This window comes from Trichomycterus rosablanca, chromosome 2, assembly GCF_030014385.1.
Source record: "Trichomycterus rosablanca isolate fTriRos1 chromosome 2, fTriRos1.hap1, whole genome shotgun sequence".
Taxonomy (NCBI): Eukaryota; Metazoa; Chordata; class Actinopteri; order Siluriformes; family Trichomycteridae; genus Trichomycterus; species Trichomycterus rosablanca.
Genome location: NC_085989.1, coordinates 43,966,454 through 43,993,467, shown reverse-complemented (window position 1 = coordinate 43,993,467; position 27,014 = coordinate 43,966,454). Strand labels below are relative to the sequence as shown.

General features: G+C 41.1%; 1 protein-coding gene across 1 annotated transcript; it reads right to left on the bottom strand.

The window, feature by feature from the left end:
- Positions 1–128: 128 nt before the first annotated feature.
- On the bottom strand, positions 129–26,415 carry LOC134301712 (uncharacterized). The gene is made up of 19 exons (XM_062986553.1): positions 26,272–26,415; positions 25,618–25,801; positions 25,292–25,524; positions 25,109–25,211; positions 23,464–23,597; positions 21,785–21,832; positions 21,510–21,702; positions 21,209–21,348; positions 21,035–21,097; positions 20,734–20,852; positions 18,735–18,840; positions 18,563–18,637; positions 17,792–17,935; positions 17,043–17,149; positions 16,762–16,903; positions 8,519–8,636; positions 6,009–7,033; positions 5,656–5,789; positions 129–141 (listed from the first exon to the last, which is right to left on the bottom strand). Exons 1-19 carry the CDS (start codon positions 26,413–26,415, stop codon positions 129–131), a joined length of 3,225 nt encoding a protein of 1,074 aa, XP_062842623.1.
- Between the last annotated feature and the right edge of the window lie 599 nt (positions 26,416–27,014).

Genomic DNA, 27,014 nt, shown 5'->3' with positions numbered 1-27,014 from the left:
AGCTTCGATCGCCTCGGTCAGAGCAGGGGTCGGCATAGGCAGAGAGGAAGCATGATGTGCTAAAAAGGGAGAAAAAAGAGAAAAAAGGGGAGAAAATGCATTTAAAAGAAAAAAGAGGGGCGCTGGCTTCAGCCTGTGCTCCTGGAAAGACAGTATGGCACATACACAAGCTCCTGGAGCATTGACAGGCTGGATACATGACATTACATTGGAACAACTTCAAATGTCTTTAGATAAGATCAGTGTTTGTGATGGAGAAAACCACTGCTAAACAAAAGGATCAGTAGTTCTGGTCAGATATTTGTAAAAAGAAAAAAAAGGAACTTTTGAGAGGAAAATGATCTTATTTTGTCATGCAAAGAGCAAATACATTGTACCAACAGTCAGACTGCTGTCAGCTGTTTCAGTGCCTTCAGAAAATTTGCTGTAGATGAATAAAGAGACTTAAACGGCCAATGTTTTTGAAGCGTGATATAGGTGTTGAATAACTTTGTTGTTTGAGGAAACAAAATATCTTAAACATGTTTTCACTTTATCATGGGTGATTCAGTGTAGACTGATGGTTAAAAATTATAATTATATTCATTTAAAATCAAATCAACAGTGTTTAAAAAGTCTATATTATATAAACTACATAAACTACTTTATATAAAGACTGCATTCATGACAGGTTTCTTAGATCATTAGGGGGTGGTAAATTAAAAGTTCCAGAATTGGAACCAAACATGATGAATCAACATTAAGTTATTCTGCATCATTACGTTATTATCATCAAGTGATCTCAGATGATCTCAAACTGAACTACTATAAAAACACATCACTGTTGAAAGGATGGGAATAGTACAGGAGGTTGTGCTTTCATTTGCAGAAATATTTTATTATATGTATACAAATGCAGACAATAGTACAAAAATGCAACACATCAAAGCAAAGGTACACAAAAGTAGATAAACTACAAAAAAGGAACAAAAATCTCTCATTAAGAAAGAATTATTTTGAACAAAGCCACGTGGTGGTCGGGTGGCACAAATAAGCTAGCCCACTGCCTTAGAGATTCAAACGGTGCTATCAGCAGGTCAGGTGTCTACATACAGACCCACCATGACCCTGGCCAGATTAAAGTGGTGCCATAATTATCGGCACCACTAAAATACAAGCATTTGTCCATTTACATTTTTGGCACCACTAAAATACATAGAAACAATTTGTAACAAGCATTTTTTTATTCAAATTTTACTGTTTGAAGATCAGCATGTCTAGTAACTAGCAAGCAATAATCCATGACTTCCTATCTTAAATACAATATTTTATGTTTAAAACATTATTAATACAGTATGCAAGTTTAAACTAATGCACAATTGGGTTATGTAGCCTAACAAAGATTCAAAACCCCAAAGCCTGCATCTACATCTTAGTGGCAAATAAACAGCAATTAAGTTTAGTTAAAACCTATTAAAAAGCCTGACCTGAACCCAAGACAAGCATCAAATAAATTAACATAATATTAAATTAGAGTGTGGTTCCAGTAATTGCTACTAAATATGCTGCAATCAGTTATCAAAGTAAGATGGCAATTACAACCTTAATAATGTCACTATATTATCAGACACAATTGCAATTGCTAATTTAAAGCACTGCATTTTTGTCACACTTTTAATGATGTAATTGAACTGTTCCTGGTGCTCTAACATGAACCAGTAACACATTTTGACCTCTAGTAGAATGTATTTTTAGTAATCAAACATACACTGCCTGGCCAAAAAAAAAGGTCACCACCTGGATTTAACTAAGCAAATAGGTAAGAGCCTCCCATTGGATAATTACTGCATAGATGATTACGTTTCAGCTGGCAACAAGTTATTTAACCCTAACTGATGCAGTGAGTGTCACGTGGGAAGAAAGGGACACAAATGCAGAAGTAAAATTATATAAAAAGATATTTTATTTAATTAATAAGGACAACAGAAAAGGTAAACGGCTAACATAAAACAAAACAAAACCCAATCGGAAACTCCGACGGAAGCTGACAAACATCGATCTGAAACAAGAGAAAAACAAATGAGAAAGGTTAAGCAACGGTAGAGTGTGGATTCGAACCGGGGATGCTGGCGTGACTACCGATTACTTTCCGGAGTTGCCACCCAGCGGTTGCAGAATCCAATGTTCCGTTTAACTAACGGCACTGATGCCGGAATTACTACCAACGCTAAAACAGCGCGGAGTGAAAGCCGCTAAAGCTAAAGTTAGCGTTTTAAAGAGACAGCGATAAAGAGTCTACCCAGCAACTACACGAGAGCTGGGCAGCTGTAGAGAGTGTGGATTCGAACCGGGGATGTTGGCGTGACTACCGAGTACTTTCCGGAGTCGCCACCCAGCGGTTGGAGAATCCAATGTTCCGTTTAACTAAAGGCACTGATGCCTAGGATATAACCAGCGCTAATAGAGCACTGAGTGAGACCGCTAAGCTAATGCTAGCGCTGAAACAAACAGCAGTTCGAGGACTGCGCGGCGTCGCACCACACTATTTCTAAGAGGCAGAAAGAAAACCCTCACTACCTCAAACCTTGCGGTTTTACTTACCCTAATGGCCTAGCGCCACCAGGGCTACCACCTATGGCTAAACAACAGTGTGGGCGAGCTGCCACAAGAGACCACAAAACAAACAAAGGTGCGACACCCACTGCTGTGTAGAGCTGGCTTAAATAGCCAGCCCCACAGCTGTGGGTGATCAGCACTAATTGGGAGGTCTGGTATAAGAGCCCTTTGTTTGCTGAGCTCTGTAACGTCTGTTTCGCTGGGAACCCGGGGCACGTTCACCAGCTACCACAGACCTCGTTATAGAACCCCCTCCTCTAGGGACAGCTCCTGAGGTCCCAAGACCCGCAGCACGGTTCCGTCGGAACTCGCGGATCAGTTCAGGGTCCAGGATCTGACGAGCCGGTACCCATGAACGTTCCTCAGGGCCGTAACCTTCCCAATCCACCAAGTATTGGGTACTACCCTGAACCTTCCTGCTGTCAAGTAACCGGCGAACCGTGAAGGCAGGGGCACCCTGGATGATACGAGGGGCGGGAGGTTGGGGAGGGGGTAAAACTCCCCCGCACATAAATGGTCGGAGATGGGAGACATGGAAGGTTGGATGCACTTTCATGCGGGGAGGAAGCTCCAACCTATACGTCACCGGGTTAATCCGCTTTACCACCTTGAACGGGCCAATGTACTTGGGTGCCAACTTATGTGGAACACCTCGAACGGGGAGATCCCTCGTTGAAACAAGTACTCGTTGGCCTGGCCGGAAGGTAAGAGCCGGCTGCCGCCTGCGGTCAGCTTTGCGCTTCACAGAGCGCTGGGTGGCCACAAGTGCCTGCCTAGCTTTGCGCCAGGCGGCGCGGCAGCGGCGGACCTGAAGCTGTACAGACGGGACCGCTACCTGCTGCTCTTGCTCAGGAAAGAGCGGAGGAGGGTACCCGAACTGAGCTTCAAACGGTGACATGCCGATCGCCGAATGATGCAGGGTGTTGTGAGCAAACTCTGCCCACATCAGCTTATCCGACCACGTGGTCGGATTCCCTGCCGTCAGGCACCTGAGCATCTTGCTCAGATCCTGGATAAGCCTCTCCGACTGCCCATTCGACTCCGGGTGGTAACCGGAGGATAAGCTGGCCTTCGCGCCAATAATTTGGCAAAAGGCCCGCCAGCACTGGCTCACAAACTGTGGGCCCCGATCTGACACAATGTCTGAGGGGACCCCATGTGCTCTCACCACATGATTCAGAATGATCTGCGCAGTGCCCATGGCGGATGGTAGCTTGGGCAGTGGGATAAAGAGGCAAGATTTGGTAAACCGGTCGACAATTACCAATACCGCCGTGAACCCTCTGGACTTAGGCAAGCCTGTCACAAAGTCCAGGGCAATGTGGGACCACGGTCTAGCCGGTATTGGCAACGGATGAAGAAGGCCCCTGGGGCGCTCTCTGGGACTCTTGTTAAGAGCACACACAGAGCAGGCACGGACAAAGTCACGTACCTCATTCTCCATCCACGGCCACCAAAATCTTCGGCGCAGCAAGACCAGGGACTTAGTCACGCCTGGGTGCGCCGCAAATGGGGAAGCATGAGCCCACTCGAAGACCTGACGCCGTACGGATGAAGGTACGTACAGTCTGTCAGGAGGTCCCCCACCGGGGTCGGGTTCAGCCCGTTGGGCATCCCGAATGACCTTCGATATGCCCCATGTGATTGGGGCCGCTATCTGGGTCGAGGGGATCACGGGATCAGGTCCGGTCTCCGGCCTGGTCGGTTCCCACTGTCTAGACAGAGCGTCCGGTTTGACGTTTTCGGACCCCGGTCTATAAGACAGTGTAAAATTGAACCTTCCAAAAAATAAGGACCACCGGGCCTGACGGGAGTTCATCCTCTTGACTTGCTGGATGAATGACAGATTTTTGTGATCCGTCCAGACAAGAAAAGGATGTTTGGCCCCTCGAGCCAGTGTCGCCACTCCTCTAACGCCAACTTAATGGCCAAGAGTTCCCTGTCTCCGACCGGGTAGTTCCGCTCGGCTGGAGTCAGGCGGTGCGAGAAGAAGGCACATGGATGTAGCACGGCCCCACTCTTTGGGACAAAACTGCCCCAGCCCCGACCTCGGAAGCATCCACTTCGACAACGAAGGGTTCCTCTGGGTCGGGCAACTGCAAGACGGGAGCAGTTGTCAAGAGTGTTTTTAGCTTGTCGAAAGCTTGCTGGGCCTGCACCGTCCATTGGAACGGGCCTTTGCCTGTGAGGTCCGTTAACGGGGCGGCGACTGAGCTAAAGTTCTTAATGAAACGCCGAAAAAAGTTTGCAAAGCCCAAAAACCTTTGCAGTTGGCGTAAAGAACTTGGAGTTGGCCACTTCTCCACCGCAGATACTTTAGCCGAGTCCATGCGCAGGGTGCCCTCGGACACTACAAACCCCAGAAACGAGACCGTGGGGGAGTGAAAGACTGACTTCTCCAGCTTGACAAACAGATGGTTGTCGAGCAAGAGCTGGAGAACTCGTCGGACATGCCCTATATGCTCGTCGATGGACTGACTAAAGATAAGAATATCGTCTAAGTAAACATAGACGAATTTACCAAGAGTCTCCCGCAAGACCTCATTGATAAATCTCTGGAAGACTGCGGGGGCATTCATTAACCCAAATGGCATCACCGAGTACTCATAGTGGCCAGTGGGCGTAATGAACGCAGTCTTCCACTCATCCCCCTGCCTGATCCGGATCAAATTGTACGCGCTGCGAAGATCGAGCTTTGAAAAAACCGAGGCTCGCTGAAGGGCTTCGAAAGCCGTGGCCATCAGCGGCAGCGGGTACCGATCCTTGATCGTAACGGCATTCAGACCGCGATAATCGATACAGGGGCGCAGGGTGCCGTCCTTCTTGTTCACAAAAAAGAACCCTGCCCCAGCTGGGGAGGAGGAAGGACGGATGAACCCCTGTTTGAGCGCCTCACGCACATACTCCTCCATAGCAACCTTTTCTAGGCCGGAGAGCGAAAAAAGGCGCCCCCTAGGAGGAGTAGTGCCGGGCAAAAGGTTGATGGCGCAATCGAACGGTCTGTGGGGGGGCAAGTCCTGCGCCCGGGACTTGCTAAAAACCTCCCGTAAATCATGGTACACAGGAGGAACAGCTGCCAAATCCGGGATCGCCATCTTGGGTTCGGACGGCTCGGGGCTCGCGCCGCCTTGCAGTAAGCACGAGTCCCGACACTGCGTTCCCCAGATAAAGATCGATCCGGTGGCCCAGTCGATCTGGGGGTTGTGTCTTCGCAGCCACGAATACCCCAAAACCACCTGGAGGTGAGGAACGTGAGTCACAAGAAAGGTGATCCGTTCCTCGTGGTTTTCCAGGCGCAACGTGAGAGGTCGCGTCTGGTGGGTTATCGGGCTGCCCGCTACAGGTCGGCCATCCACAGCATGGACCGACACTGGAGTTGTTAGCGGTTGGACCTCAATCCCCAGCCTGTGTACCAGGTTGATGTCTATGAAACTCTCCACCGCGCCTGAATCCACACAGACCCGAAGGTCTGTGTCTCCCAGGCCCCAAAGCAACCGGGCCTGCAGAAATAGTCCTTGGACAGGGATGGTAGTTCGGCTCACTCCCGAGTCCCTAGCTCGAGAGCGGCCTACTAGTTTAATGGCTGCCGGGGTCGGGCCCGAAGCCGTTGGGGCACCAGCGCGAGCTGACCCCAACTGCATGGGTTCAGGATCCAGGACAGGCGGAGGAGAATTGGGAGAGACCTGCGAGCGGGTGAACGGGGAACAGGTGCCCCGTTCCCGGGCTCGCTGGCGAAGGCGGGTGTCTATGGCGTTGGCCAGGACATAGAAGTCCTTAAGAGTGGTAGGAGGGTCCCTGGTGGCCAGCTCGTCCTTCACTTTACCAGACAAACCACGATGGAATATGGCAGTAAGGGCCCCCTCGTCCCAACCGCACTCAGCCGCGAGCGTTCGAAACTCGATTACATAATCGGCTACTGACCGAGCACCTTGGGTAAGCTCGAGTAGACGAGGGCCTACCTCACGGCCACCCGAAGGGTGAAAAAAGGTCTCCTTTATAGCTTCCTTAAAGGAGCTTTCCGAAGAGCATTCCGGAGCATTTTGCTCCCAGAGGGCAGTAGCCCATTCTAAAGCTCGGCCAGTCAAAAGGGATATTATGTATGCAACCTTCGATCGCTCCGTGGGGTAGCGAGAGGGTTGCAGCTCGAACGCAAGGGCACACTGGAGGAGGAAGCCACGGCACCTCTTAGCCTCTCCCGAATACCTTTCGGGAGGCGAAATAGGGGTGTCGCGGTTTCCACACCCTCCGGAGTGGGTAGGAGAGTGGGCAGGGGGTTCAGGACCGGACCTAAGAATTGGCGGCTGCAGGGTGAGCGCAGCTACCCGCTGCGCCAACTCGTTTAGGGCCACCTCGTGCCTGCCTAACGCTATCCCTTGATGACGTAGAACGTCCGTAAGGGGTGGAACTTCTGCTGCGTCCATGGTATGGTCGCACCTTTCTGTCACGTGGGAAGAAAGGGACACAAATGCAGAAGTAAAATTATATAAAAAGATATTTTATTTAATTAATAAGGACAACAGAAAAGGTAAACGGCTAACATAAAACAAAACAAAACCCAATCGGAAACTCCGACGGAAGCTGACAAACATCGATCTGAAACAAGAGAAAAACAAATGAGAAAGGTTAAGCAACGGTAGAGTGTGGATTCGAACCGGGGATGCTGGCGTGACTACCGATTACTTTCCGGAGTTGCCACCCAGCGGTTGCAGAATCCAATGTTCCGTTTAACTAACGGCACTGATGCCGGAATTACTACCAACGCTAAAACAGCGCGGAGTGAAAGCCGCTAAAGCTAAAGTTAGCGTTTTAAAGAGACAGCGATAAAGAGTCTACCCAGCAACTACACGAGAGCTGGGCAGCTGTAGAGAGTGTGGATTCGAACCGGGGATGTTGGCGTGACTACCGAGTACTTTCCGGAGTCGCCACCCAGCGGTTGGAGAATCCAATAGAAATATTAAATAGCCAGCCCCACAGCTGTGGGTGATCAGCACTAATTGGGAGGTCTGGTATAAGAGCCCTTTGTTTGCTGAGCTCTGTAACGTCTGTTTCGCTGGGAACCCGGGGCACGTTCACCAGCTACCACAGACCTCGTTATAGTGAGTAGCTTCTCATTTGTTAAACAACTATGTGGAAAGACACATCCTGTGGTCGTGGAAAAGATGTTAATCTGTTTCAGAAGGGTCAAATTATTGGCTGCATCAAGCAGAGAAAACATCTAAGGAGAAGCTAAACTACTAAAATCGGCTTAAGATCTGTCCAACGCATTATTAAAAAGTGGAAGGACAGTAAGGAAACATCATCTTCGAGGAAGGAATGTGGTCGGAAAAAATCGTGATTGGCAATCACTTAAAGGTTTGGTGAAATCAAATAATAGAAAAACTACAGTAGAACTCAGGGAAATGTTTAATAGTGAAAGTAAGAGCATTTCCACATGCACAATGTGAAGGGAACTCAAGGGATTGGGACTAAACAGCTGTGTAGCCTTAAGAAAACCACTTGTCAGTGAGGCTAACCGGCAAAAACGGCTTCAATTTGCTAGGGAGCATAAAGATTGGACTCTGGAACAATGGAAGAAGGTCATGTGGTCTGATGAGTCCAGATTTACCCTGTTCCAGAGTGATGGGTGCATCAGGGTAAGAAGAGAGGTGGCTGAAGTGATGCACCCATCATATCTAGTGCCTATCGTACAAGCCTGTGGGGGCAGTGCAGTGCGGGGGAGAACAGCCAACCCGTATAGTGCAAGGAACACACCCGGGAGCGCTTGCATAACGGGCTCGTGGGCTGAATTCCCAAAGACCGCATAAGCGGCGGGGGAAAACAGCCAACCCGTATAGTGCAAGGAACACGCCGAACTCGCCGTCGCGATGTTCGGGGATACACCGAACTCACCGTCGCGAAGTTCGGGAATCGGGTGGTTTGTCACCAAGCCGAAGCTGGAATGAAACCAACCCGTATTGTGCAAGGAACACGCCGAACTCGCCGTCGCAAAGTTCGGAGAGCCTGATGGCTAAGTCACCAACCACACCTTGCTGTGGCTGGGACTGAAAAAACAAAAAGCAAACAAACCAAACGAAACAGGGCTAAAGGCATGACAACCTGTGGCTGCATGGTGCCTGCTTAAATAAGCAGGTGCAGCTGCAGGTCATCAGCCTTAATTAGGAGACCTCTAATTTAAGGCCTTTGTTCCAGAGGATCTGTAATTCCTGCAACGCCGGGGACCAAGGTAGGTTAACCCCAACGCCGCAGGAAACCTTACAGTTATGTGCACAAAGAATGAGGTCAGCTGACTACCTGAATATACTGAACGACCAGGTTATTACATCAATATACATTCCCTGATGGCACGGGCATATTCCAAGATGACAATGCCAGGATTCATCGGGCTGAAATTGTGAAAGAGTGGTTCAGGGAGCATTTGGATTACACACTGGACTGTTGTGTTGTTATTTATCATTGCACATTTCTCATTGCACAAGTTGCACCTGCACTTTAACATCACCCCGGACTGCACGCTGGACTGTCGTAATTATTTATCATTGCACCTGCACTTTACACAACTGTCATAAATACAGTGTATCACAAAAGTGAGTACACCCCTCACATTTCTGCAAATATTTTATTATATCTTTTCATGGGACAACACTATAGAAATAAAACTTGGCTATAACTTAGAGTAGTCAGTGTACAACTTGTATAGCAGTGTAGATTTACTGTCTTCTGAAAATAACTCAACACACAGCCATTAATGTCTAAATGGCTGGCAACATAAGTGAGTACACCCCACAGTGAACATGTCCAAATTGTGCCCAAAGTGTCAATATTTTGTGTGACCACCATTATTATCCAGCACTGCCTTAACCCTCCTGGGCATGGAATTCACCAGAGCTGCACAGGTTGCTACTGGAATCTTCTTCCACTCCTCCATGATGACATCACGGAGCTGGTGGATGTTAGACACCTTGAACTCCTCCACCTTCCACTTGAGGATGCGCCACAGGTGCTCAATTGGGTTTAGTCCATCACCTTTACCTTCAGCTTCCTCAGCAAGGCAGTTGTCATCTTGGAGGTTGTGTTTGGGGTTGTTATCCTGTTGGAAAACTGCCATGAGGCCCAGTTTTCGAAGGGAGGGGATCATGCTCTGTTTCAGAATGTCACAATACATGTTGGAATTCATGTTTCCCTCAATGAACTGCAGCTCCCCAGTGCCAGCAACACTCATGCAGCCCAAGACCATGATGCTACCACCACCATGCTTGACTGTAGGCAAGTTGTCTTGGTACTTCTCACCAGGGCGCCGCCACACATGCTGGACACCATCTGAGCCAAACAAGTTTATCTTGGTCTCGTCAGACCACAGGGCATTCCAGTAATCCATGTTCTTGGACTGCTTGTCTTCAGCAAACTGTTTGCGGGCTTTCTTGTGCGTCAGCTTCCTTCTGGGATGACGACCATGCAGACCGAGTTGATGCAGTGTGCGGCGTATGGTCTGAGCACTGACAGGCTGACCTCCCACGTCTTCAACCTCTGCAGCAATGCTGGCAGCACTCATGTGTCTATTTTTTAAAGCCAACCTCTGGATATGATGCCAAACACGTGGACTCAACTTCTTTGGTCGACCCTGGCGAAGCCTGTTCCGAGTGGAACCTGTCCTGGAAAACCGCTGTATTACCTTGGCCACCATGCTGTAGCTCAGTTTCAGGGTGTTAGCAATCTTCTTATAGCCCAGGCCATCTTTGTGGAGAGCAACAATTCTATTTCTCACATCCTCAGAGAGTTCTTTGCCATGAGGTGCCATGTTGAATATCCAGTGGCCAGTATGAGAGAATTGTACCCAAAACACCAAATTTAACAGCCCTGCTCCTTATTTACACCTGGGACCTTGACACATGACACCAGGGAGGGACAACGACACATTTGGGCACAATTTGGACATGTTCACTGTGGGGTGTACTCACTTATGTTGCCAGCTATTTAGACATTAATGGCTGTGTGTTGAGTTATTTTCAGAAGACAGTAAATCTACACTGCTTTACAAGCTGTACACTGACTACTCTAAGTTATATCCAAGTTTCATGTCTATAGTGTTGTCCCATGAAAAGATATAATGAAATATCTGCAGAAATGTGAGGGGTGTACTCACTTTTGTGATACACTGTATATATGTATAGTTATAGTTATTTTTTTTCACCATCCTTATATAGTTATAGTTACAGCTGTTTAGTTATTATTTACACATCCTCTATCCTAGTACTGTTATTACTAATATATACCTAACTAATCTTATTATTATTACTGTTATTATTATAATACATATTCATTTTTACTAATATGCTTATTGTTATTATTGCTATTATGTATATAGTAATATGTACATAGATATAATTTCATATATGTAACTAGCTATAGTTATAACTCTATATTCATATTAATCATAGGTATATGTTACTAATATTCTCTGTCTTTTTGCACAATGCTACTATTTGCACTTCTGGTAGATGCTAACTACATTTCGTTGCCTTGTACCTGTACTAAGCAATGACAATAAAGTTGAATCTATCTATCTATCTATCTATCTATGAGACATCATTTTCACACATGGATTGGCCACCACAGAGTCCTGACCTGAACCCCATTGAGAATATTTGGGATGTGCTGAAGAAGACTTTGCGCAGTGGTCCAAATCTCCCATCATCAATACAAGATCTTGGGGAAGAATTCTCCTGCCACTGCACAGTAATAAATGTTGTGACATTGGAGAAGCTTGTGGAAACGATGCCACAGCAAATGTGTGCTGTAATCAAAGCTAAAGGCGGTCCAACCAAATATTAGAGTGAGTGACCTTTTTTTTGGCCAAGCAGTATATTTTAACATTCATGTTGGTGTATGCCTGTAATTAATAAAGTGGGCAATTGCTGGGGTTTAATCTTGCAATTCTGTACCTTTATATCTTCACCACACCAACAAAGTGCTTACTAATATCTTAAATAATGCAATTCTGTAATTGCAGCTAAATAAGTATTTGCACATAATAAAACTCACATGGAACGTTACAGTGTGTTACCATCAGCTGTAACTCGGTTCAGATCTTGGTTCAGGCAATAATAAAAGCTGCTTCTTTCTGGGGGTTCTATAAAATCTTTTTATAAAAAAAAAATTTTTATTCTGTGTTTGGATGATTATACAAGGTCCTCATTTGTTGTTGTGGGTTTTTCTCTTTCAATCATGTCATACTTTTCATTGCATATTATGTTCTTGATAGTAAACTGTCGGTTATTGGCATTACTTTGGAGACTTTCTGAATTAGAGCTTCTCTGTGTCTTTTCACAAATTCTGCCCCTGAAATAGAAAAAAATACATGTGTATTATTAACTCTTTGCTTTATTGGGTAAGATTACTGAAATGTTATTTATGATGTAAAAAGTCTTCATGTCTCTTGCATATTAGATGTGGCTGCCTGTAAACTACAACCTGATGTGAAATAACATCACAGTGTAATGTTTTACTGGATAAATTGTAGAGAAGATCCTTTTCTGTTCCAGCATGGATGTGCCTATGTGTGCAAAGCAAGGTCTATAAATACATAAGGAAAAGCTTGGCGGCCTGCACAGAGCCCTGACCCCAGATTCAGTGAAGTCAGGTCAAAAACAGTTTACTTAAGTTGTTTGTAGACAAGGCGGTAGTTTAGGGGGAGGATCTACACAAAATGTTTGGTTCCACAGTGCTAGAGCTACAGAGTTGTTATTGGGACCCTTCCTATAATTGATCTGTCAGGCACACAGTAGCTCTGAATGTCTTATTATTTTGAAGTGTACCTATGTGTACTGCCTTACATGCTTATTTAAAGCAGCTGACTGGAACTTAGCATGTCTAGAAATGATCTCTCAATCCCATTTCTTTTTCCAGTCATTTTTATTACTACTATTGCTATGTGTTATAGAACTAACATAGCATCAATACATGTTTGTTTAACTTGATCATAAAGTTATGGTCTTTTTTGTTTGTCTCATGCTTCATTTATAATTAGGGTGTCCTCACTTAATCTTAGACTTCCAGTGCCTGTGGGGATGTTGGCTGGCTTCCAGTGTTCTCTGGTAAAGGCTACCATCCACCACCATCCTTATTGCCATCACAGTCCCCAGACTACCCAGGCTACCCTGTCTGTTCCAGCAAATATCTGGACTCCTTTGTCCCAACCAGCTCCATGACTTCATGTCAGTTCCAGCCGTTGGCTCCATTGCTGATTCCATGATACCTGATACCTGAGGTTTTTTATTTCTTTTTTTTATTCCTTCGGAGGTTCTTGCCTTTTTCTTCTTGTTGTTCTTACCTCCCTGAAATGAGTTTTTGCAACTTGGGATGTCTGCTTTGTAGTGTTAAACTTTATATTCCTTGTGGAACTACTTTTTGGCGGAAGGTATTATCAATATTAAAGCATATTTATTATGAAATTCAGGGATTCTTTGATTTATTTTCTTTCTTTATTTTGTAAAAACTGTTGTATAAAAGCAATAGAACACTTGAGGTCGTGTGTTTTCGTGAATAACATAACAGCCGTGATGTTATTCATGATAACACACTCCCTCTCGTGTTCTATTGCTTAAGTGAACATTACCTTTTTTCATCACAGTTAATTAAATACATAAACAACATTTTCAGTATTACACATAGTGGATCAGCCTCACATCTCTGCCATCTTTTCCAGGATTCTCTTATTTTAAAGTCAGTACCAGAACTGGTTAGCTCTCTCCCAGCTCCTGGATTTCTATGGGTTTCTGTTGCATACAGTTGTTGCAAGCAATGCCTGCAGTTCATTAAATATTCTGGGTTCTTTTGAGGCTTCCTATATAAAAGAAAAATCTACAGGTCATCTATGAACTGGCTACACTACCTAAGAAACATTTGGGTGTAATGTTTATTTGGTGTAGGGTCAGACAGTTATGAAGTGGAAGTTTGGCTTTGGTCGGTACAGGGTAAATTATAGCATTTTTTCTTTATCATAGCATCATGAGATGTTACCCATTAAGCATGGATTAGTAAAGATTGGGGTGGACTGAAGGCTTTTTGAGAGCGTATGTAATCAAGACAGTCTTGATTTTTTTTTTTTGTGTGTTATAAAAACCCACCAAAAGTATTGTAAACTCTTGCCTGACAGAGATCCTCTTATACCAGATTGTAGTCTTGTTCCTTCATGCTAGATATTTTTTTGTTATCTTCTACAAAATCCAAATGATTGCTTGGGCTGATGTTACTCTTTTCCATCTGTCTGTATAATAAAAAAAGATGTTTAAAATGTGCAAAATTGCTTCACAACATGTAACCTACTGTTTTGTAGATTTTCAAGCTTTCTCTACTTTTAACACAGCTGAGTTAGTTTATGATCTAATTAAATAAAAGGAAAAACCTTGAATCGTTCTGTGGACCAATGTGGCTGACGAAGTTAAAAACTTTGTGAAACTCCTGTTCAAAGATCTCGTTTATTCTGGATTCTATTCTGCTAACCTCCTTATCCTATATGGAACAACAGTATAAGTGTGTGAGAGAGAGAGAGAGAGAGATAGATAGAGAGAGAGCGAGAGAGAGACAGTAAGATAGCGAGCAAAAGAGAAAATACATTAATTAGACAGTGCATCAGAAAGTATTCACACCCCTTCACTTTTTCCACATTTTGTTACATTACAGACATATTCGAAATCCGATTTGAGTAAAGTTTTCTTTTAAAAAATTTACATGAAATAGCCCATAATGACAAAGTGAAAAAATGTTTTTAGACATTTTTGTAAATCTTTTAAAAATGTAAACATTTAAACATAATAGGTACATAAGTATTCACACCCATGGCTTAATATTTTGTTGAAGCACCTTTGGCAGCAATCACAGCCTCAAGTCTTCTTGGGTATGTCTGTACAAGCTTGGCACACCTGTTTTTGGGCATTTTCTCCCATTCTTCTCTGCAGATCCTCTCAAGCTCAGGTAGGTTGGATGGGCAGCGTCTGTAGCCAGCCATTTTTAGGTCTTTCCATAGATGTTTATTTGGATTCAAGTCCGGGCTCTGGCTGGGCCACTCAAGGACATTCACAGACTGCTCCTAAAGCCACTCCTTTGTTATCTTGGCTGTGTGCTTTGGGTCATTGTCATTTTGGAAGATGAATCGTCGCCCTAGTCTGAGTTCCAGAGCACTCTTGAAGTTTTCTTGAAGAAACTCTCTATATTTTGCTGCTGTCATCTTACCCTCTATGCGGACTAGTCGCCCAGTTCCTGCCGCAGAAAAACATCCCCACAGCATGATGCTGCCACCACCATGCTTGACAGTAGGGATGGTGTTAGCCAGGCGATGAGCAGTGCCTGTTTTTCTCCAGACATGACCAGAGAATTTTTATTCCTTAGTGGCCTTAGTGACCATTGGGTTCTTGGTCACCTCTTTGACCAAGTCCCTTCTTCCCCGATTACTCAGTTTGGTCGGGTAGCCAGATCTAGGGAGGGTTCCGGTGGTTCCAAACTCCTTCCATTTCCGAATAATGGAGACCACAGTGCTTTTTGGGACCTTCAATGCTGCCGAAATTTTTTTGTATACTTCTCCAGATTTGTGCCTCGACACAATCCGGTCTCGGAGGTATGAAGACAATTCCTTTGACTTCATTGCTTGGTTTCTGCTCTGATATGCACTGTCAACTGTGAGACCTTTTATAGACAAGTGTGTGCCATTCCAACTTATGTTCAATCAACTGAATTTACTACAGGTGGAATCCAATCAAGTTGTAGAAGCATCTCAAGGATGATCAGTGTAAACTGGATGCACCTGAGCTTAATTTTGAGCATCATAGCAAAGGGTGTGAATACTTATGTACCTATTATGTTTAAAGGTTTACATTTTTAAAAGATTTACAAAAATGTCTGAAAACATTTTTTCACTTTGTCATTATGGGCTATTTCGTGTAGATTTTTAAAAGAAAACTATACTCAAATCAGATTTCGAATATGTCTGTAATGTAACAAAATGTGGAGAAAGTGAAGGGGTGTGAATACTTTCTGATGGCACTGTAATACATTATTATGGGGGTGCATCAGTGCCCATTGCATGGGTGACTTGTATATGTGTGAAGTTACTGTAGGGTGAGGTTATTATTATAAAGTGTATTGTATTGTGATTACTTACAAGTATGAGTTATTTTTATGCTGTTTGTTCAAATATTATGGTTACATTACGCAGCATGGTCAACGGTTTATAAATGTTTTATTCAATGTGACTGTGCATATGTACTATGTATAATTTTATACTACACAGTTCATGTCACTTTTAAATCATTTATTGGCACACAGTAATCTCCGTTATGTAGGGCTGCCACTATTGACTATTTTTCTATAGTTTCTACATAATGACGATTAATCTATAGACTATTTTATCGATTAGTCGATTAATCGAAACGTTTAATTTTCCTCCAAAAAAATTAATTCAGAATCTCATTTAGGCTTCTTTTATTTTAACCAAACAAACTGTATGACATAATAATATGGCACAAAACTAAATGTAAACAGGGTTTATGTCCATATTATCAAATTCTCAAGTGCTTCATAAACAAAGTGCAGCATGTGTTTATAGCATTCCGTACACAAAGCAAAGTGCTTAAACTTATAGCAGAAATAAAATAGTTAAGAGGTAGCCACGTCTCATTAAGTCCAAGATACAGTAACAACAGAATGAGCTCAGATTCTAACCTACACATTCACTCAATTACTTCACATTCTAAGAGATGTAAACAATGTGGTAAGCGTTTCACATGAGAAGCTTTTTGCGCTGCAATTCTTGCAGTTCATTACATAATTTTTTGGGTTCATTTGTGTCTTCCTAAGTAAAAGAGGACATCCCATGAACTGGCTACACTATCTAAGAAACATTTTGGTGTAATGTTTATTTGGTGTAGGGTCAGACAGTTATGAAGTGGAAGTTTGACTTTAGTGGGTACAGGGTAAATTATAATAGCAGGTTTTCTTTATCATATGTACATTTGGCATGGAGGACTGCCATGTTTTATCAGTGATCAGTAAAAAATGGGGTGGAATAAAGACTTCTTGGGGGTGTATCTATAACCTGACTAGCAAGAAAAGAGTTAAAAGTTTTAGTTTTTTTGTGTGTTATAAAAAACCATCAAAAGTATTTTAAACTCTTGCCTGACAGAGATCCTCTGATATCAGATTGTAGTTCTGTGGCTTGTCGAGGAAGTTGTCTTCTTCCATCATGCTAGATATTTTTTCGTTATCTTCTACAAAATCCAGATGATTGCTTGGGCTGATGTTACTCTTTTCCATCTGTCTGTATAATAAAAAAAAGATGTTTAAAATATGCAAAATTGCTTCACAACATGTAACCTACTGTTTTGTAGATTTTCAAGTTTTCTCTACTTTTAACACAGCTGAGTTAGTTTATGATCTAATTAAATAAAAGGAAAAACCTTGAATCGTTGTGTGGACCAACGTGGTCGATGATGTTAAAAACCTTGTGAAACTCCTGTTCGAAGATCTCGTTTATTCTGAATCCCATACTGCTAACCTCATTATCCTATATGGAGCAAAAGTATAAGTGAGAGAAGAAGACAGAGATAGTAAGGGAGTGAGCAAAAGAGAAAAGGACATTAATGAAAAGGACATCACTTGTAATATCACAGCTGGACTACTGCAACTCCATCCCGGCAGGTGCTCCTATGTCCACTATTAAACCCTTGCAGCTCATTCAAAATGCAGCTGCTCGTCTGTTTTTTAACCAAGCTAAACACTGCCACATCACCCCACTGCTGTGTTCTTTTCACTTCTGTAACAGCATGCATTCAGTTTAAATCACTGACTTTGACCGTTGTCTGCTTAAACTAGAGTAAGGTAATGTTTACCATGGAAGCTCTTCTGTAAGGCGCTTTGGATAAGAGCGTCTGCCAAATGCCAAAAATGTAAATTTAGTAATACATCAATTTTAACACAATGCAGTGGAAGAATACCACAGATAGAAGGCAGCATGACACATTGCACTGAACATAGGTGACATCTCTTGGTGCCGTGACCTTTTGGATGCAGTCTAAGCAAAATAATACCATTGGCCTGTAAACTTGGTGAATAAACAGAAAGAGAGCAAACAAGAACAATAGTTTATATCCTTTTTAAAACAAAACCAGTGACACCTGGCCCAGCACACACAGTGTTTGAGTCTCACCATATTAAATTTGCTGCAGTTTTGAAAGATGAGTTTGACGTCATTCACAAACTCTCCCACTGTTTTATATTCTTTGTTCTGCAGCTTGGTCTTCACTCGGTCCAGCCACATGGGTTTTGAGATCCATCTGCTGTACCCCTCCACCTGTACACAGTTCAACAATTATATATTCAGATTATATTTAAAAAATATTATTCATTTTGATGGTAATTCAGCATGTTGCATCTTTTAAAACATTTACAAATGTTACAAATCCAATACATTTGGTGGAATTTACTTTTAAAATAAACATTTATTGTTTGCCTTATTGTTCTCAACACGCCACACATATGGTTCCCCACACCTGCAAAAACTGAAAAGAAACTAAACAAAAACAAAAAAAAAACAAAGTTTGCAGAATGAACTCCTTCAGCAGCTGTATCCTAGTGGTTAGGGTACTGGTCCAGTAATCAGAAGGTTACCACTTCAAGCTTCACCACTGCCAGGTTGCCACTGTTGAGCCCTTAACCCTCAATTGCTTAGATTGTGTACTGTCATAACTGTAAGTCGCTTTGGTTAAAAGTGTCTGCTAAATGCCGAAAATGTAAAAGTCCTTGCTCAAGGGCCCAACAATTGCAACTTGCTGGTGGTAAGGCTTGAACCTGCATTCTTCTGATTACCTGAAATGCTGGTGTACATTAACATAGATAGGAAATCATTTGAAAAAATTAAAGTTTGTAACAAGTTGAGGCTAATTCTACTAAATACACCTTTAATAAAAGAGATTCTTACTGTTGCAGTGGGGTCTTTAGTAAACACTCGCTTTTTATCCTCTTTATACAAACACAACAGCAAATACTCACAGCGCTGATAAAAAAAAAACACACACAAAATCAAAAAAAAGTATTCAATCACAAATTTATTCATTCATCTTATTCATTCAGTTTTCATATTTCTTATATACCATGATGTTTCCAGATAAAGGTTTGCTTAAAGCTTCCATTTGGGTCATGGGAAGCCACAGTGCCTGGAAGTCCTTTAACACACAGAAAGTGCATGTCCATTTTTCGCTACACACACACACACACACACACACAAAGAGTAATAAGTCTTAAACATTAATTTATAGTTGGGCAAACTATTATTACAGCACGTTTGCTTTAGTTATTTAATATCATTTCAGGGAAATATTCAGACACTTCATATTAATAACATTAGTACATTTGAGACATCTATGGTAAGAAATATTTATATTTTTGCAGCATTATAGTTTGATTATGGCCCATTCCTTTTTGGAAAACAATAACACCAAGTTTACAAGAAAAATTCATTTTAAATTTTAGTGAGATTAAAGTTAAGAGGTTTGCATGTTCGATGCTTCTGTGCTATTTTAGAAGTAAATGATTTTAGTTTTGTGTGTTTATCCTTTTTTATGTTGTTTCTGCTGCTTTCAGTTTGCTTTTCAGTCTGTCAATTTCATTCAAGTGACTGTCTTATCTTCCTAATTATTTGTCTGAGAGTTCATTACAAATGCTTGTGTGATGCACTTGTCAAGGCATTAATTGGGGTTCCATTAACTGCCATTTCTATTTGTATGGACAGGGATGTTTAATGTGTTTTCTATGGCTTTGTGGCCTTTGTTTATGTGACTTCAGCACTAGATGCTGAACAGTACTCTGCAGCAATATTTATTGATCTAGCAAAAGCTATTGACTATGTAGATCACTGTTTTCCAACCGGGTCTCTCCCAGTTAGTATCTGCTGCAGGCACTGCCAATTATGCCCGCTAGCTGGTACCCAGCCACCCAGAGGCAACACCGAGTTTCGAACTGAGGAGTTCAGAAACTTGGTGCGCCTACACATCTTTCAGAGGTTTGGTAATTAAGTAAGCATACATGTCATATGTACTTCAAGTACTTTTTTATGATTTATTGATTGTTAAATTAATTACTTCAAATTTATTAGACTAAAATTAAATATTTTAAAAACCTGCGGTGATCCCCCAAAACAACCAGGGGGTCGCAACCCACAGGTTGGGAACCACTGATGTAGATCATTTTCTTTTAAACATTTAAACAGATTAAGTAGTATCATCTTCTCTGGTTACTCTTTGGCATGATTCTCGAAACACTTCTCCAGTAGGCTGCAGTGACTAATTCTTTATGACCTTTATCATCCCCTCCATGTAACTAAACTTGTCCCCCAGGGTTCAAGAGTTGTTCCTTCTCTTTTTTCTTTGTATATTAATGATATTCCTTATGTTGTCAGAAACTCTCATTTGCACAGGACTTTACTAACTTTAATCTATCTTTAAATTCTAAGGTAGGTCTGTTTTAAGGTTAAGACAAAGTTAAGCTTTCAGTACAGGAATCATTCCTCTTTTACTCTTGCTGCTAAACTCATGACTGTTAAAATGTCCAACAGAGTATCTCTGATCTATTGGATTTGCCACCAATACCCTAAAAAAAGCACATCAGTGTTCTCTGTATTCTCTGGTTTTAAGGCCTTTCTTGCATATGCATTGTAACATTGGTTCTTGGTTACTCTTCCCTCTTATCTAACTCAGTTACTGCAGCCAGTGTCTGTGCAAGATCACAAATGCCACTGTGCAAAGAAAAAACCTTATGTTAATCATTTTTAAAAAGATAATTTACACTTCTGTGATGGCCGCATTAATGCAGAAAAGTACATTGAGATTTTACAGCAACATATGCTGCCATTCATTTTTCAATAAGACAATGCAAAACAACATGCTGCACACATTACAAAGGCATGGCTGCAGAAGAAGAAAGTATAGGTACTAAACCTGTCCCATATAGAGAATGTGTGGAGAATTTTGAACTCTGTACTGTTTCACAACTTAAGACATGCTTGCTGGAAGAAAGGGACCCAAAAACACCTGAAACATTTCATCAATTGGTAAGTAATGTAAGTAATGTAACATTTACGTTGGTCTCTCTCACCCAAGTGTTTCGTTTTGCAGGTTTGGTAAATGGCAATTATTATGAAAAGCACGAGGACACTTGTCACAGCACACCAGATCTCCTTCAGAATTACAAATGAAGCAGATGTCATCATTATCCTAATCAAGAAAATCAAAAGGTTATATCTATTGTGTATGTTACATGTATATGTATATATAATTACAGTAATTATATATGTCCATGTTAAATAATATTTATGGTGTTCATGTGGTATAAGAATTTGTCCTCAAGCAAGAAGCTATCATAGAATAACAATCTGTATAATGGGTTTAAGACTTACAGGCTCCTTGTTATGGCAGTGATCACAAGGACACAGCAGTGAATGAACAACCAGGATCTTCTTCTGCAGATTGAACACATGCTAGTTATTCTACAGTTGAACCGTAGTTATTCTACAGTTAAAATGAACATACAAATGAACGTCCATATAAAAAAATTCACATCTGCACTGTACCTTCAAGAGGTAGTGTAAAGTTTTGCCATGACACAGTATATCTTTCCTCCAGTGAACATCCATCAAAGTGGATTCCTGGTTTACAAACTCCTCAGGGGTGAACCAGCGCTCCTCTGTGCGGATGCTTTTACTATTTGACCCTGCAGCACACAAACATTTGTGCATGGGGGATTAATTTTATTTAATCATGGCATCCTACAATTATAATTTCACATTAAACACATACTACTTCAAGGTAATATTGGCAATTTCAGGGTTGACCCTGCCATATTACACACATTACTCCTGACTGATCACCTACCTGTAAATCTGCTTTTATACAAGTCCCCAGTAAAAGAACCACAACTGACTGGTAAAGAAGGAGCCTCAAACATAGACAAATCCACTGGATCATTCTCTTGTTCTTCTTCTTCCTCTTCTTCTTCCTCTTCTTCTTCTTTCTCCTCTTCTTGTAACTTGATTTCCTTTATTCCCTGCTCGTCCTGGTCATCATCCTGGTCAATATCTCAAAATCAGATATTTCTTTACAAATAAAAACAATTTAAACATAATAAATCTAAAAACAGGGCTCGTTACCTTTTTACTACTGCGCCTCTTTGCACGTGAAGCTTTCAGATACCCTTTCTTACATATAAGAGAAAAAGGAGCAACTTTAACAAGCTGTGCTAATGATGTGTACACATTTTTCTTTAACCCCAAAACTGTAAATCTGCCAAACACAGTAAGCAAAAAGTAACTGTAATATAGCTAACAGTTTGGCATTGTACAACCCCAAATCAGAAAAAGTTGGGACAGCATGGAAAATGCAAAAAATAATAAAATACAGAGTTTCTTACATTTACTTTGACTTTTAATTGATTGCAGACAGGATGAACCTGAGATATTTCATGTTTTATCTGCTCAACTTTGTTTCATTTACATTTCATTAACAAATGAAGTTGAGCAGACAAAACATGAAATATCTCAGGTTCATCCTGTCTGCAATAAAATAAAAGTCATAGTAAATGTAAGGAACACTGCAATTTTATTTGCATTATCCATGCTGTCCCAACTTTTTCTGATTTGGGGTTGTACGATGCCAGTAATGATGTTATTAATGATATTATTTTTATTGATTTTGGAGCATTAAATGATAAGCCCCAGACTTCATATACATAGTCATATACATAGTCATATTTATATTCAATTTTTAATAATAATGCTTAATACACAATATCTATGCTGGCTAAGGAGTACAGAGGATGACACAGCTCCTCCAATACAAGTGAAGTCATTCAGCTCTTTTTTGTGACTTCTACATAAGAAGAAACCAGACAATAATTTTATTTCTTTAATTGCATTTATTTATTTTAAATAAACACTCTATCCTGGTCAGGGCTGTGATGGGTCCAACATGAAATCCCTTCAAAATTACTCATTTACAGGCTATTTAGAGTGGCCAATCCACCTTCTGGATCTTTAAGGTGGTTAAAAAAAAAGCAAACTTATTTTGATCACATTCTATTTGGAGTAGGATTGTACTATTTATATAATTGGGCGGATTGTTCCCCACACCTGCAAGAATGAACACACACACAGAAACATGCTTTACCACAAGTATTCTGCTCATGCTTACATCTTAACAAGTCAGTAGAAGTCACTGTTGCAGAGGCAACTTCAGTGATACTCTATTCTGACGTCCCTCCCTCAGACATGGCCTGTGTGTGTGTGTGTGTGTGTGTGTGTAGAGCATCCAACCGGGCAGGTGACACTGAGATCTAGCTGTGGTGGGCTAGCATCATAGACTGCTGTGTTACAAGAGTACCCTATAGTCTGTGTTTACATGTATTATTATATAAAAGATGCTCTCGATATAATATATGGCAGATAGAACACATTTAATTGTCATGTATACAAATATACAGTACATGTGAGCATCTTGTTTGGATGTTGGGGTCAGAGCTGGAATACCCGCGTATTCCAGCTTTCAAACAAGCTGGGATATGCAAAGATAATCATTTTATTATACTGTATACTGTATGTACAGTATATAGGACAATTAAGACAATATTAATTTTGTATACAATCCTGCAGCTACACTGGTTCTATGTAAAGATTGGATTGTAGAATTGTAAGTTAAGAGCCCACACCCCTCCTACCCCGGCTTATAATGAAGTGTCTGAATTAGTAGCATGTATTAAATTATTGGCTTGAATAACTGATTTCAATATTGAACAAAATGATTGGGAATTTTACTTTAGTGTAGCCGTAGTTACCTCTAAAAGTTTCTTCAGAGGAGTGTCTTCGTAGCGGATGCTGAATTTCCAGTTCTTGTGGTGCCCCTTCCCTGCAAACTTCTCAAAATCACCTGGGGTGAACCAGCGTCCCTTAGCCAGAATACACTCGTCACCTGTAGGAAAAAAAAAAAACTTAAGTGCAGTATTTAGGTAATAATATGTGTTTAGTTTTATTCTAAAACCCAGTTTTATTTCTACTGTTAATTATTTTTTTCCTTTTTACTTTGAGTTTGTACATCTAAGTAGATGCCCATGATCCGTGGTATCCATCACGGTTTGATTGTTGAAATTTAATCTATACATGATTTCACTTAGTCAGATCCTACAGGACTATGACATCTCTCATAAGAGTTATGCAGATACTTAAATGTATTTAGCACCTTCATCAAATGACTGTTGTCCCAATGTCTCTTTATGTAAGTGAATTTCCATAAAGACAATTAAACAACTCAAACTAATTCAAAATGCAGCTGTAGTGGAACACATCAATTCTATTTTAAAATTTTTGCACTGGGTCTCAAAAACTTCAAGGCAACATTACTTTTTGTCTTTAATGAATGAATGGTACAAGAGCCTGATGTCTGTCTAATGCTGCTAGTATCCCTACTGGTAACTACAAGTAAAAACCCAGCAGGACTCTCAGATCAGTAGGAACTGATCTGTTATGATAAGATGTTAGTGCAACAGGTCATTACTAGATTTAGCTTATTTACCACTGACAGGCAGAAACAACTTCCAAAAAACATTAGACTTGACATTAGACTTTTTTCCCCTTTATCACCCAATTTAGCCTGCTTGATATTGCAATAATTGCGAAGTGTAACACCGAGGCTGTCCACAGAAAGGCTCAGGTCCTTCAATGTATGCAGCAAGATGCTACATATTTTTTACCAGTCTGTTGTGGAAAGTGCAATTTTCTATGCAGCCATCTGCTGGGGAAGCAGCATTAGAGTCAAAGACTCCAAAAAGCTTAACAAGCTTATCAGGAAGGCTGGTTCTGTGCTGGGTTTTGCTCTGGAGCCCCTGGAACTTGTTGTTGAGCAGAGAATCTTGCATAAGCTGCTGAATATAATGGAGAACACCACACACCCATTACATGACAACAAAGAGCGCTATAGGAAGTCATTTCTGCCCACAGCTGTGGCAACCTATAATGGCTCTCACTGGTGCAAGAGAAGGATGCAGAATCTATAATACCCACGAAGACAATAACCTACTACTTGATCACTTGGTACTACCTGTTTCACAATTTACACATAGTACTGTTGCACAGCTTTAAATTGCACAATGTCTGTAACTGCACCTTTAGGCTCTTCCCTTTTTAGTTTTTGTTCTGTTGGATGTTTTATATTCTTATTTTTTACTTTTTTATATATATTTTTTTAGATTTTATACATTAATTTTTATTCTTTCCTACCTCAATGTAATGTTGTTGTGTGATGTTTGTAATTGTAATTCCTGCTGCTACTCCGCAATTTCCCTTCAGGGATCAATAAAGTAAATCAATCAATTACAATCAAAATCAATCATTTATGTAAGCAGTGCTAACAGTATTGGTTTGAAAAGTTAAACACAAATAATTTAGTGTTTAGTGTTTTATCTTTTCAAAGACATGCATCTGTACCTCTCGCCAGTTTTTCTTTATGCAGGGTGCCTTTCTTGTTGCCACATGTAACAGGAAGTGTTATAAAGTGTTTTAAACTCCAATTATCCTGCTTCTCTGCTTCCTTTAATATTAATGCTAAAAAAGAGAAGGAAGTTATAACTAATGGTCAAAGTTGTGGTGGTTTTTAAAATAAATAAATACAATTGAAGAAATAAAATTCTTGCCTGGTTTCTTCTGTTGAGAAGTAGAGCGAGTTGAAGGACCTGGTTCTTCCTCATCTGTCCTCTCAATGCTTTTCTTTCTTTTTAGTCCTGTTTTCATTTCCTTTCCTGTCTTTTCTTCTCTCTGGAATGATTCTTTCTCATTCTTGTTTGGTTCCTCTGGTAAATCAAAAAGTGACTCGTAAAGCTTAAACAAATATGAAATGATAACCGCTGTATCTTTCAAAATAATATAAAGCACTGAACATAAATGACATAAAATGAGAATTGAACAGGAATGAAAATGGAACAAAAAAGAAAATGAACCAGACTGACCATCAATAAGACTGTTCCAAATAAAGCGCAAAATGGGATATTTCTGCAGCATGTGATCCTGAAACACACATCTCCAAAACAACCTTACTCTTTGCCCTAGCTTCTTCTCCAGCTGGTCAAGAATTTGATAGACAACTTCCTGCCTTCTCTCTGTAGTCCTCATCTTCATCACTTTCTGCAAATTAAGAACATAAAAATGGATCAGGTGACGTTTTCACTAACTTTCTGCCCCATTCCATTTTGCTGATGCTTTGAAGGAGAATATACATTTCAATATATGGAATCCGGTGCTGGTAGGAGTTGCCGCTAAGATAGGAAAGAGCATTCCTGGCTTATTAACTTGGCCGATTTAGTCATCAGCGGTCAGTCCTTGGATTCCAGCGCAGTTACCCATCACCATGTCTGGGTCACCATGTTAAGAGAATCCCGTGAATCGCGTTACTCTTGACACAAGCTTCAGATCTGCATCTTATTCTGGGCTTCCCTTTACTACAGCAGCATAGGAATGACTGATGAACTTGCTTGGTATTGAAAATATAAGGTATTTCAGTTTAACTGGTGCACATTTAAACAAGTAAATATTTTATTTTAATAGTAATATAAAAGCCCATTTAATGCTGGAGAAATGTATTTTTAAAATCTTGCCTGGTAGAGATTTTCTGGTACCAGATTGTGCTTCCAGAGCTGGTTGAGGAAGGTTTGTGGTTCCTCCATACAAGAAATCTCTGTCTTCTTACAGTGAAACAAGCCACTCAGCTCTTCATCTGTTTGACAATCTAGAGGATCCATTGGATTGATTTGGTTTCTTTTAATTCACCTGTATAATAAAATAAGACTTATTTAACAAGCACCAAAATGATTCTCAAATTCAGTCCTGGACTTGTGATGGATGTGTTAGAAGAAGGAAAACACCTGTAGGACTGAAAAAACATAATATGCACAATGTGCAGTAGCCGACTTCTGCTTTTGCAACCAAAGATGACTGACAAAAAGTTTTAACCAAAGGCTTGTCTAAAATCTACCAAAATTATGACAACAGAGGATTACCTGAAACTGGTGTATGAAAGACTGTGACTTCATTACATGACATTATATTGTTTCAAATACCAGTATTACCTTTCACAATAATTGACAGTATACATGGCTTACCCTGTCTATTCACCTCAAGTTCCTGAAAAATTAACATTCCGTGTTGGTCTCTTCCATAAAGCCATGAGCAGCTTGTAATATCCCTTTTTTACTGTTTAAAACCTGTTGTATAAAAGCATAACCATTCTGCCACAATTTTGCTTACAAACTGATTACATGATTTGTGATTGATGGTGTATTAGCAGATCTGTGGTTAAAACTCTGATGATATAATTTAACAGCAAGAACACAATATCACA